Here is a 16303-nt window from a genome sequence, read left to right as displayed (position 1 = left end):
CGCCGCCGTGTCGGGGCTCAGTGTCCAGCACCGCCCCCCCACCCCCGGCGGCTGCCGTCCCCAGCCCCTGGCGGTCGCCTGGGGCCGCGGGCTGTCCGCAGAGGCCGGCGCGGCCGGCGCGGCCCGCACGTGGGGAGGGGGCGTCTCGGGAGCACGGGGCCCGATGTAGGGGCGGAGCCAAGGAGCCGGGCGCGCGGCCGGCGCGGGCGGACGGAGGTCAGCGGCCGCAGGAGGGGGACCCAGGCGTCCGGGAGGCGGCGCCAGGTGCCGCGCCCCCGCCCTGGGCCGCCCCCCGCCCGTGACGCGCTCCCCGCCCCTCGGCGCCGGGAGCCCGAGCCCGAGCCCGAGCCCGAGCCCGAGCCCGAGCCCGAGGACCGCGCCGGGCGCGGGCGGCGGAGGAGGCGGCGGGGGAGGCAGGAGGATGCGGCCGGGGCCGCGGGGCCGCCGCCGCCGCCTCTGAGCCGCGCCGAGCGCACGGAGCGCAGCCGCGTCGCTGCGGCCCGGCCGCGCCATGGGGAAGGAGCAAGAGCTGGTGCAGGCGGTGAAGGCGGAGGACGTGGGGACCGCGCAGAGGCTGCTGCAGAGGCCGCGGCCCGGGAAGGCCAGTGAGTGCGGGGGGCGCGGGCGGGCGGGGGCCACCTCGGGCGCCGGCCCCCCACCCCTCCCGGCGCGGGGGATGCTGTCGGGTCCCCGGGGGCGGGGCGGGGCCAGCGGCGCCCAGACCCTCGGTCCGCACCCCCGCCTCCGGCCCGTCCCCCCGCCCCCCCCCCCCCCCCCCCCCCCCCGCCCCGCTTCCCCACCGTGGAGGGAGGGAGGGGGCCCTGGCGGTGAGGGGCCACCACAGGACTGACAGTCCCTGTCAGACCCCCTCCCCGCCCCATGTTTAATAACACGCTTTGCAGGGAATGGGGGGCAGGACCATGTTGGGGGTGTGGCTGCCCAGGCATGGCCGGCTGGGGGCCATTTACTCATGCGGGAGCAGAGGCCCAAGGTCGCCCAGCCCAGGGCAAGCCTGTGCTCCAGGCAGGTGCAGACCCTGCCGCAGACCCTGGTCCTCTCTGGCTTCCCTGCTGGGAAAGGGGCTGGGCAGTGGGGGGAGGGGGCTCCCAGTGGCCATCCTGAGCTTGCGCTGTGAGGGCCCCCGGGAAAGGTTGGGAGCTTGGAGTCCTGATCCCAGCACTCATCCCAGCTCAGCCCAGAGCCTCCCCGGGGGCCACCGGAGATGGATGGATGGGTGTGTGGACAAGCTGGGTGTGCGGCTGCGCACGTATGGCCATGTCAGTGTGTCAGGGCACCTGTGCGGGCGCGGGCAGGACTCTGCAGGGTGGCACGTGCGGTCTGGGTGCCTCACTCTCCCCCCGCCCCCACCCCCCACCCCCACCCCCAGGGACTGTAGGTAACCCAGGGCACATATATACAGGCTGGCTCTGTCTTGTGCTCTCCAGGCCCAGGGATGGTCTGCTAGTTGGGGTCAGCTTCACGGCCTCAGGGCTCAGAAGGGGAGGGCTTCTAGGCCGAGGCAGCCTTAGCAGAGCCTTGAAAGCAGGTGGAGGGATTGAAAGGAGGGAGTGAAAGGGAGGGAAGGCAAGGTAAAGGTTTCCACCTAGTGGTCACGCGACCTTGGGAACCGAGGACTCTGGCTCTCCAGTCCTCAGTCTCCTCATCTGTAGGATGGGGACGGTTTTGGTCCCTGCCTCACAGAAGAGCACGCACGAAGAACAGGTACTTCATACGTGCTCGGGAAGTGCTGTGACTGTCTCCTTAGGCAGCCCCAGACGGGCTTCAGGGGAAGCGGGGGCATCAGATTGGGCCGTCCAGGGAAGGTGGGGGGACTTGTACCTGGATCTTTGCATTTGTCCCTGCATGGTCTGCTTTCTGGGAGAGACACCTGCCCTGGGCCCCGTATCTGGGCTCTCTGACTCACAGGGGCGGGCGTAATAAATCAGACAGAGAAATCCCTCCATGAATTAGCTCGGTTGTCATGGCGACGCTGGCCTGCTTTGGAGTAAGATGTATTTTGATTCAGCAAAGTACAGGCTGGAGTTTGGGCCATGGGGTGGGGGGCATCCAGCGGTGCTCTCTCGGACCCCCGGACTCCAGAGGTCTTCCCTGGATAGTTGTTTCTGTGACCTCCACCCACTTCTGGTACCTTCCCTCCACCCCAAGCCCCGAGTGTTGCCCTAGGGTCTGCCTCCAAGCAAGCCTCCTCTCACACGCTCAGGCACCGGGACCCTCAGCGGCTGTCCTTGAGGGGAAGGAGACGGTGATCTGGAGGGAGAATGCCAGGGTGGGGCTGGCCTTGTGCCCTTTCTTCTGGCCCCACCTCCCCTTCCCCGAATTCACTGCACGCTACAGACCAACATGCCTGTTTCGTCTCACCTTGGCCCACTAATACTTCCCTTGCGGTCGGTATCCGGCCGGAGCTCCCTGCCTGGGGCGGGGGCAGAGGGGAGACCACCTGGCCCTGCCTGACCTGGGGAGGTGAGAGAGCGCCTTGCCCTGTGCTGGCGTCAGAGGCCAGGACTGCATCCCTAGAGGGGACAGATGTGGCTCCGTGGGGCTGGTGGACAAGTGGCTTCTGTGGTTGGAGGAGCATCTGGGCAGGGGTGGAGGGAGGCCACAAGGGCAGCTGTGCGAGAGGGGCTGAGACCCCACCCCCACCCCCTGCCTGGGCCTCTGCAGTTTGGAGTCTGGGGCCCACCTCAAGGGCAGGGACGGTCCCAGGAAAGTGGTGAGAGGACTGGCTGACGAGAGCTGGGAGAGCCCAAGACATGGGGCAGGCTGGGGACGAAGTTTATGTACATCGGCCACGTGGAGGCTGCGGGACTTGGGCCCTTGTGGACCAGAGAAAGGGGACCTCTGGGGCCCCACCTGCCCCCTTCTGCCCCTCAGGCCCCTCCAGCCGTGCCTGCTCCAGCGTCACACAGAGCGCCTGTCTCTGTGAACTGCGCCTCCCCAACCCCAGGCGGGCCTCGGTTGTGTGACTTCCCTGTGAGCCCGGGGCCCACCCCGGGAATCGGGGGTGCTCCAAGATCTCGGGCTCCCCTCCGCCAATTCCAGCCACTTCCCCCTCTGAGGAGACCTGTAGCGAGGAGGGGGTGACGGGACCTCAGCGGGATTCCCCCCTCGTGTAAGGAGTGGTCTTCCTGATGGGGACTGCCCTTCCCCACTGGTGTCTATGCTACTTCTGGGTCCTTGACCTCCAGCCCCTCTAAAATTTCAATGCCTGCAGGTATGGCCAGGTGAGAGGGGTGGGGAGACCTGGCTACCTTGGAATTAACGAGGAGGGGGAGCAAACATCAGAGCTGGGCAGAGTGTTCTAGAAGAGAACATCCTGAGCATGGCCCCCAGGGGGCAGGTGCTACGGGACAGCAATGTTGGGGATCCAGGGTATCTGTTCCGGCACGAATTTACCTAGCATCTCATATGGGCCCCGCACTGTTCCTGCCACCAAGGATATGGCATTGAGCACAATAGATAAAAACCCCATCCTTCTGGATCGTGTTGTTTAGTGATGGAGACAGACAACAACCATTAGGCGGTATTGATAGGGGGCAGACAGAGAAACACAACACATAGGGACAGGAAGGGGGTTGCCATTCTAGATGGGGAGCCCGGTGGGGCTTCTCCAAGCAGGTGACGTTTGGATAAAGTCCTGAATGACATAAGGGAGAGAGTCATGGGGATAAATGGGGGAAAAGCAGCACCCCCCCCCACCATATACACAGCGTGTGCAAAGGCCCTGTGGCAGGGGCTGCCAGTGTGCTGTAGCGCCATCACTGAGGCTTGTGTGGCTGGAAGAGGGCTGATGAGAAAGTCAAAGCGAAGCAGGAGGGCCATGTCCTGTGAGCCATTGGCCAGCACTGGTCTTCACCCCCAGTGACACAGGAGCTGTTGGAGGGTTTCAGGAGAGGAGCGGTGGGATGTGACATGTTCTAACAGGGTCCCCCTGACCTCAGTGGTACAGAGGACAGACTGCGGGGCAGGGTACAAGTGGGGATGCCAGTGGAGAGGTGATGGCAGCGATCCTTTGAGAGATGCTGGCCTGGTCAGAGTGGTGACAGTGACCGTGGGGAGAATGATAGGACCCCGCGTGTATTCGGAGGTCGTCTTGAAGGTGGAGGCAAACAGGACTTGCTGATGGAGATACTGTCGGGCGCTCAGGGCTGACTCCAAGGCTTTGGCCTGGACCACTGAGGGGAGGGTGGCTTTGCTGCCACCTTAGATGGACGTCAGTGTCCCAAAGTGTGTGAGCAGGGCGGGAGTGGGGCAGCGGAGACGCCTCTTTCCCAGGAGCCTCTGCTCTGCTCTACTCTGTGCAGGAGAAACCCCTCGCTGGAGAGGTTGGGGGTGGGATTCCCACGGAGCTAAAACTAGTAATTGCCACTTACGGAGGCGACTCTCTGCCGGACCCTTCATGCTTTAAGGGTGGACGCACACTGAAGCCTATGAGGCTGGCCCCATTAGCCCCCTTTGAGCTCAAGGCCAGGGCTATAGGGCTAGTAAGGGCCCAGTGAGACTCTGAATTTGAGCCCTACTGACTTTGTAGGCTCTGTGGGCCCTCGAGGCCTCACACCATGCATCCCGCGGCTGAGAGCCAAGGCTGGGGCAGTGGGGGCTGCTGTGGGTCACCAAGCAGCTCCTGGAGCAGCCCCTCTGTGACTCGACTCCCTTGGGTTCCTGCTCTTGGGGGCCCCTGCCTCCATCCCTGTCCTGGGCCTGGACAAAGGGGCTTCTGTCCTGCCAGCCCCTCCCTCACAGAGCGACTGACCCACAAATGGGTTATGTAACCATGGCCCAGACAGGCAGGGGCTTGGCCTGAGTCCGGCTGGAACCGAGCCCACAGGGAGGGTTTCGGTGGGCTCCCCTCCTCTGACAGTCAGCTGGTGGAGGCCAGGACCTGGGGGAGGGGGCGGTTCGGGAGGAGACTAGGGACCCAAAGGGAGGGCTTGGGCCCCTCGGGCTTCAGGCAGACTGATCCCAGTGCCCAAGTGGGCCCTTGTAGATGTGGTGGCCATGCTTGTGTCGTCACTCAGGGGCACCAGGCCGCCAGCCTGCCTCCCCTTCCTGCCTTGCCAGGTGGGACTCAACCACACAGGCAGGCGCGGGGCTGGGAACGGGGGGAGGCTGCACCCTGAAAATGCAGATCTTCCCCCAGAGATACCCCCATTTCCGGGTGTTCCAGCCTTCCCAGGCCACCCCCGGCCCCATCTGGGTCCTTTGGAGAAACAGATTGTGCCGGCTCTCTCCCTCCCGCCATCGGCAGGTGCTTCGCCAGCGTCCCAAGGGAGGGGGTACATGTGCACATGTGTGTGCCTGTGTGGGTGCACAGCTCTGGCTTCCTCCCCCCGGTGGGGACAGGCTTGGAGCCTTTGGCTCTGTGAACTTACCAACACCTTAGTTCAGTCCAAAAGCTGGTACCTGGAGCTGAGTGCAGGGGACAGAGATGAAATGTTTTCTGGCTAAAGACTAAAGACAGCTTTGGCTCTGAGCCTGCCAGAGAGCTAGCCAGCACCCTCTGCCTGCTCTTAGGCTGCCTGGAGGGGCTGGGCAGAGCCCCCCTCACTGTCACTTTCCCATCCCTAGAGCTCCTGGGCTCCACCAAGAAGATCAATGTCAACTTCCAGGACCCAGATGGGTGAGTTCTCAGCCAGGGAGATGCCCGGCTGGCAAGGGGTTCCAGGGGGGCTCCTGCGGAAGGCCGGGGTGCCCGAGTCCTTGCCTTTTCATGCCTGTCGCCCGCTGCAGCTTCTCGGCCCTGCACCACGCGGCCCTGAACGGCAACACAGAATTGATCACCCTGCTGCTGGAGGCCCAGGCTGCTGTGGACATCAAGGACAACAAAGGCAAGGCCTGATGGGGACCTCGGAGCCAGATCAGGGGGTCAAGGTCAGGGGTGGTGTCTCTAGAGACCTGAATGGTCCCATGATTGAGGTGTCAGTCCGGAGTCTCCATCTGGGTGGAAGCGGGATTCCATGGGATCAGTATCCTGCGGGCCTGGGTTGGCTCCAGGGTCAAGGGCTAGCTCCCAACGGGCCCCCTGCCCACTCCTAGGCATGCGGCCACTGCACTATGCGGCCTGGCAGGGCCGGAAGGAGCCCATGAAGCTGGTGCTGAAGGCGGGCTCGGCGGTGAACATCCCGTCTGACGAGGGCCACATCCCTCTGCACCTGGCAGCCCAGCACGGTCACTATGATGTGGTAAGGGACGCCTCAGGGTGGGGGTGGGGAGGGCCCTGGCACGGGCGGTGCCAGCCCAGCAGCCGCCCTCGAGGCTGACTGCACCCTGCGGCCCCACAGTCCGAAATGCTGCTACAGCACCAGTCCAATCCGTGCATGGTGGACAACTCGGGGAAGACGCCCCTGGACCTGGCTTGTGAGTTCGGCCGCGTCGGGGTAAGTGTCCCCAGAGAGCCGGGTGGGACTCCATCTGCTCCGTCTTCCCTCCCGGGGTGGGGGAGGGGAGACACGCCTGCAGCCTCCCGCCCCATGTGCGGGCCCCCCTTCTCTGACCCCTCCTCAAGGTGGTCCAGCTGCTTCTGAACAGCAACATGTGCGCGGCCTTGCTGGAGCCCCGGCCGGGGGATACGACCGACCCCAACGGCACCAGCCCCCTGCACCTGGCAGCCAAGAACGGCCACATTGACATCATCAGGTATGGCCGAGTGCGGCTGGGGGGAGGGAGACCCGGCCGTGGGCTTCCTGCTCCTGGTTTAGTGACAGGAGCAGCCAGGGAGCCACGGGGATGCCATCAGGCCTCCGCGTGCAAAGGATGCCTCCGGCCGCCCACGTAAAGGATGCACTGGAGGGGTGTGGGGGTGGCTTCTTCAGCCCCAAGCCCAGGTTGTGGCCCTGACACTTGCTGAGCGACCTCGTGGAGACACTTGACTTCTCTGAGACTCCGCCGTACGGGTTAGCACGAGGCCAGCACTTGCACCAGTGCTTGGTCCCCGTCAGATCCCCCCCGTCGCCGGGAGGCAGGGCAGGGCTGGCTCACCTCAGGGCCTGGGACCTGGGGCCCCATGGGGGGATGGGACGGAGCTCCTGCCACAAGGCGCTGCCTGCTCCCATCCGCCCACCCTCCTTCTAGACTCCTCCTCCAAGCCGGCATCGACATAAACCGCCAGACCAAGTCTGGCACGGCCCTGCATGAGGCCGCACTCTGCGGGAAGACGGAAGTGGTCCGGCTGCTGCTGGATGTGAGTCAGGGGGCCGGGGGAGCTGGGGCAGGTGGGGGCACGGGGGCTCCTGACGGGCCTCACCCTCTGGCACATACAGAATGGGATTAATGCCCACGTGAGGAACACCTACAGCCAGACGGCCCTGGACATTGTGCACCAGTTCACCACATCCCAAGCCAGCAAGGAGATCAAACAACTGCTTCGAGGTGGGACCAGGGCGGGGTTGGGGGGGGGGGTTGGGGATAATGGGGAGGGCAGGGCTGGGTCAGGCCAGCTCGAAGGACTGTGGGGGGGGTCTGTCTCCTGTGTCCCCAGAGGCCTCGGCGGCCCTGCAGGTCCGGGCGACCAAGGATTACTGCAACAATTACGACCTGACCAGCCTCAACGTGAAAGCTGGGGACATCATCACGGTAAGGACGGCCCCGGGGCTGCGCGGGCAAGGGTGGGCGGGACCCCGGACGTGACGCCCATAACACCTTGTGCAGCAGTTGGGTGGTCTGGGGGCCACCCGCCCACTGGGCCTGTGGGGTGTCCCCCTGAGCACGTCCCCCCCCCCCCCCCGCCTCATCTGGCAGGTCCTAGAGCAGCATCCCGATGGCCGGTGGAAGGGCTGTATCCATGACAACCGGACAGGCAACGACCGGGTGGGCTACTTCCCGTCGTCCCTGGGCGAGGCCATCGTGAAGCGAGCAGGCAAGTCCCACCCAGGCCTGGGCTTGGGGGCCCGAAGGAAGCCGGTGCACGTGTGTTGGGTGGCAGGGCCACTCCTAGGTGTGGGATCCAGAGTGGGGTCCTGCCGGCTCTCATCAGCACCCCCACACCTTTTCCTTCATTTATTTAGTAGACATTGTGCACCAGCCACTAGGAATAGACGGTGACCCAGACGTCCAAGAATGATGGACGTCACTCTTGCTCTCGCGGAGCTCACCTCTGGGAAGGGAGGGGAGCAGGGGCCAGTGGCGTAAATACACGAACAGACGTGCCGACTAATGCCATAGGGAACGTGGACAGAGACCTGCTTCTTAGGGTGCTCAGAGAAGCCCCTGAGAAATGGGAGGGGATGGCCCCAGGCACAGCATCCTGACAGCAGGGCTCACATACGCAAAGGCACTGAGGCAGAAGAGAGCATAAGGGTCCCAAAGGAGGCCAGCATAACATGGCTGGTGCAGAGTGAGAGAGAGGGTTGGGGGGCGAATCCACAGGGCATGGATTGTTTTCAGACGGGGACCACTGAGAGGGTTACCTCCTAGAGAGGATGAGGACATTGACAGGTGGGGTGAGGGTACGGTGTGTGTGTGGGGGCAGTTAGGAGGCGTGGCCAGCCTGCCCAGTGTCATCTAGGCTTTTGGGGCCCTCTTCCCCCTCCCTGCTCCCCTGGCAGAGAGGAGGTACACCCTCTGCTCTCCCCACCCAGGACCACAGGGCCACTGGCAGGACTGCCTGGCCTGGGCCCTCTTGCCCCGTTCTCCTGCTCTCAAATGTATAGGGTGGGGAGGGGGTCTTCTGAGGTTCTCTCAGCTCCTTGGAGACAGCTAGGGCCAGACAGGCCAGGGACACCCCCTCTCCATGTCAGGCCCCCAGACCCGGCTGGTCTGAGATTCCAGGAAGCTGTTCCTGGTCCACAGGTTCTCGGGCAGGTACTGAACCAAGCCCATCCCAGGCAGGCAGCTCACCGGGGCCCTCTGCGCCCCCCGAGGAGATCTGGGTGCTGAGGAAGCCTTTTGCAGGTACGTGGGGGGGTGGCCCCCGGTGAGCAGGGCAGCGGAGCTTCCCAGGCAGCAGCCGGGCCGGCACCCACGGAGGGTGCTCCCTCGTGTTGGCAGGTGGGGACCGCAGCGGCAGCCTGGGCGGCGTGGCTGGTGGACGAAGCAGTGGGGGCCACACCCTGCATGCGGGGTCCGAAGGGGTCAAGGTAGGTGGTCTGGGGGCAGGGCCGGGGCCGCCTGGGTGCAGAGCGGCGCTGGCCAGCCGTCCCGTCTGGGTTGCAGCTCCTGGCGACGGTCCTGTCGCAGAAGTCGGTCTCTGAGTCCAGCCCTGGGGATGGCCCCGCCAAGCCTCCAGAGGGCTCCACAGGTAAGAGCAAGGACGCGGCACTGCCGGCCTGGCGAGGAGGTGCCCCCCGAGCGGCCCCGGCCCCACCACGCCCTCTTGTCTCCAGGTGCAGCCCGGTCCCAGCTCCCAGCGGCCCACGCAGGGCAGGTGTATGGGGAGCAGCCACCCAGGAAGCTGGAGCCAGCCTCGGAGGGCAAGGTACAGAGCCGGGGCTGGCTGCAGGGAGGGGCTCCCGGGCAGCCTGCGTGGTCTGGCCACGGCGTGGCGGGGGGCCCTTGACAGGCCAGGCCCGTACTTCTGTCCGTCTGTCAGTCTGTGTGTGTAGCTGTCATCTATCGCGTGGGTTACGTGTGTCAGCTAGCGCGTCCTGGCAGTGAGACGTGGGTGTGAGGTGAGCAGGGGACGCGCCTGCGTGTGGGTGGCGATGGTGAGCCGGGCACGTGTGCTTGTGTGTGTGCGTGTAGAAGGCCGCGGGTGTGAGGCGAGACCAGGTGTGCGTGCGTGCGTGGCGGGGGGGTGAGCAGGGCCCCGTGTGCTGAGATGGTGCGAGCGGCTGGCTGTTTCCTCCCCCACACCTCTGGATGGAGCCCACCCGCCAGGGAGTGTGGGGGCTGTGCTGAGGCACCCCACCCGAGGCCCCGGTCCCGAGCCCCTTACATGGGGCTGCACCACAGGGTGTCCCTGGTGCAGGAACGGGGGGATGGTCAGGGAAGCCCATGACACGGACAGCAGCTGGACTCTTCTGGTGGAGACCACGGGAGGAGGCCAGGACGCTGATGGAGCTCGCGATGGCGGCGTCGGGGAGCACACAGTGAGGAGCGGCACCGGTGCCACGCCGCCCCAGGCCCGGCCACAGGGGGACCGGCGGACGGCAGACCGAGCGGCCGAGGCCTTCAGCTGAGCAGAGAAGGAGACAGCGCAGCGGCCGGGGTGCACGCACGCCCGGTGGGCGGGCAGGCGAGCGAGCCTGCAGCGGGTGCCTTGTGTCTTCCAGAGCGCCGAGGCTGTCGGCCAGTGGCTCGCCACGTTCCAGCTGCAACTCTATGCCCCCAATTTCATCAGCGCTGGCTACGACCTGCCCACCATCAGCCGCATGACCCCGGAGGTGGGCTGCCCAAAGGCTGGCCGCCGGTCACGACCGACATGGCCCCCCCTGCCCCCAGGCTGCTGCTAACGGGCCTCTCCTCTACCTAGGACCTCACGGCCATCGGGGTCACCAAGCCAGGCCACCGGAAGAAGATCACCGCAGAGATCAGCGGCTTGAGCATTCCCGACTGGCTGCCTGAGCACAAACCCGTAAGGCTCCCTGCACCCCAGCGGCTGTGCCCAGGATGGTCAGACAGACAGACAGACTGCCTCCCTGGCTACAGCCCTCACCCGCCCTCCGGGGCTCCAGAGAGAGAAAAGAGGATGGCCTGTTTATCTGTCACGGGTGCTGGAGCCAGCCTTCTGGGGGCAGGGGTGACAGCCTCTGGGGTTCGTCAGGGCAAGGGGAGCCTGAAGCCGGGAGGGTGCCCCTCTCCAGTACGCGGTCCCGCAAAGATCCCTCCACACCCGGGCAGCCACCCGGGCACCTGCCTGGCACCCCGCAGCACTGCCCACCGCATACCCACCCAGACGCTAGAGGCCCCCGTGCTGACGGATGCGTGTGCACCCAGACACGTGCGCGGGGAGGGTGTCCGCCTGCTTCGTGTGTACAGACAGCACGCGTGCACCAAATATAGCCAAGGCGCCCGCTGACGACTGCGTGCACACACCCACACATCGCACCGCACGCGCTGGCTGTGTGGATGGCGGACGCCCACACAGACCACGGTTCGTGCCGTGGCTAACCGTCAACCCGTGGCGTGACAGGTTCTGGGCCTGCGCAAGGTGGGCCCCAGGCCCGTGGAATCTACGCTGCCTCTCTGAGCCTCGGGCTGGGCTTGAGGAGAGATCCCGTGGCCACCCGGAGCCCCCAGGGCTGTGGGTCGGCGACTGGCGGGTTCGTGCTCAGCGTGCTCCGTCGGCGGCTCGGGGGTGCTCCCAACGAGCAGGTCCCCGTCCCGCGGGCCTGCTCTGCTCTGTGCACCCAGGGGTGACCAAGTGTGCCGCCTGTTGGTGGGCGAGTGACATCCAGCTGGGAGTGTGCACAGGTGGACGTGGTTCAGGGAGCCACCACGTGCTTCTGGGTAAAGAGCATCACGGGTAGTTACACGCGTGCGTGATGTGTGCCCAGTGAGGGTGTGGAAGCGGCGTGAGGGCGTGCGCGTGACGTGGAGAGTGTCGGTGCCCGCGTATGGCTGGGATGCACCGTGTGCGTACACGTGTCCGGTCGGTGGTGCCGTGTGTCCGTGTCTATGACGTGCAAGGCGTGTCCCCGGGGTGCCGTCCCCACGGCTGCCTTGGCAGGTGAGGAAGCTCGTTCTTGCCCCCCCCCCCAAACGGTGTCCCGAGGATAGGGTCACCCCTGTGTGTGTGTGTGAGTGTGCTCGCACATGCGTGTGTTGCTGCTGGCCTTGGGCTCCTACTGAGGTCGCGCTGTCTCTGAAGCTGACACCTCTGGCCTGTCTATCCGTCCTTCTGTCTGTCTGTGCCAGGCTGGCCCGGTGCCCCCACCCCCGAAAGCTCGGAGTAGCGAGCAGGGTGTGGACAGCTAGCTCGGGCTGCCCTCGGTGTCCCCTGCTCCACAGGCGAACCTGGCTGTGTGGCTGTCCATGATCGGCCTGGCCCAGTACTACAAAGTGCTGGTGGACAACGGCTACGAGAACATCGACTTCATTACCGACATCACCTGGGAAGACCTACAGGAGATCGGCATCACTAAGCTGGGTGAGGCCCCCTGGTCCCGGGCTCCTCCGCCTTCTGGTCCCTGCCGCCCTCCCTGGCCTGACCTGCCCGTGCCCTACCCAGGCCACCAGAAGAAGCTGATGCTGGCAGTGAGGAAACTGGCGGAGCTGCAGAAGGCAGAGTACGCCAAGTTCGAGGGGGGACCCCTGCGCCGGAAGGCCCCGCAGTCGCTCGAGGTGATGGCCATTGAGTCACCTCCCCCGCCCGAGCCTGCCCCGGCTGACTGCCAGTCTCCCAAGATGACCACCTTCCAGGACAGCGAGCTCAGTGGTGAGCTGCAGGCTGCCATGACTGGCCCGGCCGAGGGGGGCGCCGCCGCTGCCGCAGCCACCACCGCCACCACTGCCGAGAAGCCCTCCAACCACCTGCCCCCGACGCCGAGGGCCTCCGTGCGGCAGGAGCCCAGCTTGGGTGGACAGGCGCGGCACATGAGCAGCTCTCAGGAGCTCCTGGGGGACGGGCCCCCTGGGCCCGGCAGCCCCATGTCACGAAGCCAGGAGTACCTGCTGGACGAAGGGCCAGCCCCTGGCACCCCACCCAAGGAGACCCGGCCCAGCCGCCACGGCCACAGCGTCAAGCGGGCCAGCGTGCCTCCGGTGCCCGGCAAGCCGCGGCAGGTCCTTCCGCCAGGTGCCAGCCACTTCACACCTCCCCAAACGCCCACGAAAGCCCAGCCGGGCTCCCCTCAAGCCCTGGGGGCGCCTCACGGTCCAGCCCCAGCCACAGCCAAGGTGAAGCCCACCCCGCAGCTGCTGCCACCAACAGAACGACCCATGTCACCCCGTTCGCTGCCTCAGTCACCCACACACCGTGGCTTCGCCTACGTGCTGCCCCAGCCTGTGGAGAGCGACGCAGGGCCAGCCGCTCCCGGGCCCGTGCCCGCGCCCGCGGCCGCCCCCCCGCCCGTGCCCACACTGTGCCTGCCTCCGGAGGCTGACGCGGAGCCAGGGCGGCCCAAGAAGCGTGCCCACAGCCTGAATCGCTATGCGGCATCCGACAGCGAGCCAGAGCGGGACGAGCTGCTGGTGCCAGCCGCCGCAGGGCCCTACGCCACCGTCCAGCGGCGCGTGGGCCGTAGCCACTCGGTGCGAGCGCCCGCCGGAACCGACAAGAACGTCAACCGCAGCCAGTCCTTCGCGGTGCGGCCCCGAAAGAAGGGGCCGCCCCCGCCCCCGCCCAAGCGCTCCAGCTCAGCCATGGCCAGCGCCAACCTGGCAGATGAGTCGGCGCCAGATGCTGAGACGGAAGGGGCTGGGACCGAGGATGGCCGGCTGGGGGTCCGGGCACAGCGCCGGCGGGCCAGCGACCTGGCTGGCAGCGTGGACACAGGCAGCGCCGGCAGCGTGAAGAGCATCGCAGCCATGCTAGAGCTGTCATCCATTGGGGGTGGGGGCCGAGCAGCCCGCAGGCCCCCCGAGGGCCACCCCACGCCCCGCCCCGCCAGCCCGGAGCCAGGCCGGGTGGCCACGGTGCTGGCCTCGGTGAAGCACAAGGAAGCCATTGGGCCTGACGGTGAGGTGGTGAACAGGCGCCGCACCCTCAGCGGGCCTGTCACGGGACTCCTGGCCACCGCCCGCAGGGCGCCTGGGGAGTCAGGGGGGCCTGCAGACCACGGCCACTTTGTGGAGGATGGGAGCACCCGGCAGCGGTCTCGAGGTCCAGCCAAGGGAGAGGCGAGTGGGGAGGGCCCGCCCCTGGCCAGAGTGGAGGCCAGTGCCACGCTCAAGAGGCGCATCCGAGCCAAGCAGAGCCAGCAGGAGAGTGTCAAGTTCATCCTGACGGAGTCTGACACGGTCAAGCGCCGGCCCAAGGCCAAGGAGCGGGAAGCAGGTCCTGAGCCGCCGCCGCCACTGTCTGTGTACCAGAATGGCACGGGCACCGTGCGCCGCAGGCCGACCTCTGAGCAGACTGGGCCCCCGGAGCTGCCCCCGCCGCCCCCACCTGCAGAACCCCCGCCCTCCGACCTGATGCACCTTCCCCCGCTGCCCCCGCCTGACACTGATTCCCGGAAGCCAGCCAAGCCGCCTGTCTCTCCCAAGCCCATGCTGGCTCAGCCCGTTCCCAAGATCCAGGGCTCACCCACACCTGCCTCCAAGAAGGTGCCGCTGCCAGGTCCTGGCAGCCCAGGTAGGTGAAGGGAGCCAGCTGGGGAAGCCCCCCCCCCCCCACCTCCCCACTCCATGGTCTGAGGGGTTTTCCTCTTGAACTTGAGGAAGGCCAGGTGGCATGGGGTGGGAAGCACAAGGTGAAGACCCTTGTGCTCAGACCTCAGACCCTGTCATCCACCCACCCATTGGACCACACTGCCGACCCCAAATTGGGAGGAGGGTGGATGTTCGTCACCTTGCTCAGTGGATGAGGCACAGAAACCCAAGGATAACAGCACCTGTTGGAGGGAAGACAGGTGCACGATGCTGGGTCACGGAGGACTCTGGGAGGCTTGAGAGTGACCAAGCTTGAAAGTCACCCCAGCACTAGAGAGAGAGGGCAGGCTTCCAAGCAGAAGGATCAGACATGCAAAGGCCCCGTGGTATTCAAGCAACCCAAGGGCCAGTGTCTGCAGCAGGCCACACCTGAAGGGGGATGGAGGGGGTAGTGTGCGGACAGAGAAGGGTCTGGAAGCCGGTGACCCGAGCAGATACGCATAGGGAAACGCGCCCCCTAGCGGCTGCAGGGAGCCTGGGCTCCGAGGGGCAGCGGGGTCCGCAGCGCGGACGGCGGCGTCTCTGTTCTCGAGGGCGAGGCGGAGCGCTGCGGCAGGGCTCTCCCGCCCCCGGTGCGAATCTCCTCCTCCCCGCAGAGGTGAAGCGCGCCCACGGCACGCCGCCGCCCGTGTCTCCCAAGCCGCCGCCGCCGCCCACGGCGCCCAAGCCGGCCAAGGCCGCGGCGGGGCTGCAGTCGGGCAGTGCCACCCCGTCGCCCGCGCCCTCGCCGGCTCGCCAGCCACCCGCCGCCCTCGCTAAGCCGGCCAGCACGCCGCCCTCGCTGAGCGCCAGCCCCGCCAAGCCCCCGTCCCCCGGCGCGTCCGCGCTGCACGTGCCCGCCAAGCCGCCGCGCGCCGCCGCCGCCGCCACCACCGCCACCGCCGGGCCCCCCGCCGCGCCCGACGGCGCCTCGCCGGGAGACAGCGCCCGGCAGAAGCTGGAGGAGACGAGCGCGTGCCTGGCGGCCGCGCTGCAAGCCGTAGAGGAGAAGATCCGGCAGGAGGACGCGCAGGGCGCGCGGTAGGTGCGGGGCGGGGTCCGCGCGCGCTCCGAGGCTGCGGCGCGCCAGCTAGAGTCGAGGGAGGGGCGGGGCGGGGAGGGGCTGCGGGGCGGGGCCCGGGGCAGCAGGGGCGGGGTCGCGTCGTGCGGGGCCGGGCCCGGGGCGGCGGGGGCGGGGTCGAGTAGGGCTGAGGAGCGGAGGCAGAGGCGGGTCCGTGTGGGGCTGCGGAGCCGGGGGTCGAATCTTGCGGATCGGTGGAGGCGGGTCGGGTCGTGAGGGACAGGGGCGGGGCCCGGGCAGGGTGTCGCGCGCCCGCGCCGCCAGCTCACGACGCGCCCGCCCCCAGCCCCTCGTCCGCGGAGGAGAAGAGCACCGGCAGCATACTGGACGACATCGGCAGCATGTTCGACGACCTGGCCGACCAGCTGGACGCCATGCTGGAGTGACGCGGCTGCTCACGTCGGGCCCGCCCGCGCCGCCCGGGGCCCCGGCCCGCACACTGACCTTTACCTCAGGGTGGGCACCTCTGGGCGCAGCGCGAGCGGGCAGGGCGGAGGGCCGATGGGGGCCAGGCGGGCAGGGGCGGGCCCGTGCTGCCCGTCCCCTGCACAAGCACAACTCCTGCCCCCTGGGCCCAGGCCGGACGGCCGGCCTGGAGGACTGCCTGGCCAGGGGACCCGAGGGCTCTAAGTAAATGCTGCTGCCCGGCGGGTGCCCGTCCCCGTCTGCTGCTCCCTGTGCAATAACTGCTGGGCCACACCCGCCCACCCGCGCCGGGCTCTGCCTGCTGCGGGCGAGGAGGGGGCAGCCCCTGGCCCCCTGCCCTGAGGCCAGGCCGGGTCTGCCCTGGGAGGCGGACGGCCGCTTTGGCCCCCTCCCCAATCTGTGGCAGAGCACAGGCCTATGCCCAGCACAGAACTGCCCATTGGGGACTTCTGCCAGCCGCTCCAGCGCAGCACAAGGGACTGGGGCTGGGATCATGTCCCCTGCCCCACTGTACCCCCCAGAATATAAGCTATCGAGAGTATTAATTTATTG

The 16303-nt window shown here is 67.1% G+C and overlaps 1 protein-coding gene across 2 annotated transcripts; it reads left to right on the top strand.

Annotated features, from left to right (window-relative positions):
* The first annotated feature begins 293 nt into the window (after positions 1-293).
* CASKIN1 (CASK interacting protein 1) lies at positions 294-15764 on the top strand. Of its 2 annotated transcripts, none has more exons than XM_049637300.1 (19): positions 294-605; positions 5587-5638; positions 5749-5846; positions 6055-6200; positions 6300-6395; positions 6524-6654; positions 7090-7198; positions 7278-7386; positions 7496-7590; positions 7756-7873; positions 8806-8907; positions 9004-9092; positions 9169-9253; positions 9339-9430; positions 10227-10337; positions 10427-10528; positions 11905-14188; positions 14862-15285; positions 15612-15764. In XM_049637300.1, the coding sequence occupies exons 1-19, from the start codon at positions 512-514 to the stop codon at positions 15709-15711; spliced, it is 4437 nt and encodes a 1478-aa protein (XP_049493257.1). In that variant the 5' UTR covers positions 294-511; the 3' UTR covers positions 15712-15764. The 2 variants fall into 2 exon arrangements, with proteins under 2 accessions (XP_049493257.1, XP_049493255.1); XM_049637298.1 differs by lacking the exon at positions 294-605 and adding an exon at positions 4930-5266.
* Positions 15765-16303: the final 539 nt, after the last annotated feature.

The sequence above is a fragment of the Panthera uncia genome, chromosome E1 (assembly GCF_023721935.1).
Source record: "Panthera uncia isolate 11264 chromosome E1, Puncia_PCG_1.0, whole genome shotgun sequence".
In the NCBI taxonomy this organism is placed as follows: Eukaryota; Metazoa; Chordata; class Mammalia; order Carnivora; family Felidae; genus Panthera; species Panthera uncia.
Note: the sequence above shows the minus strand (reverse complement) of the source record. Positions and strands in the feature narration are given on the sequence as shown.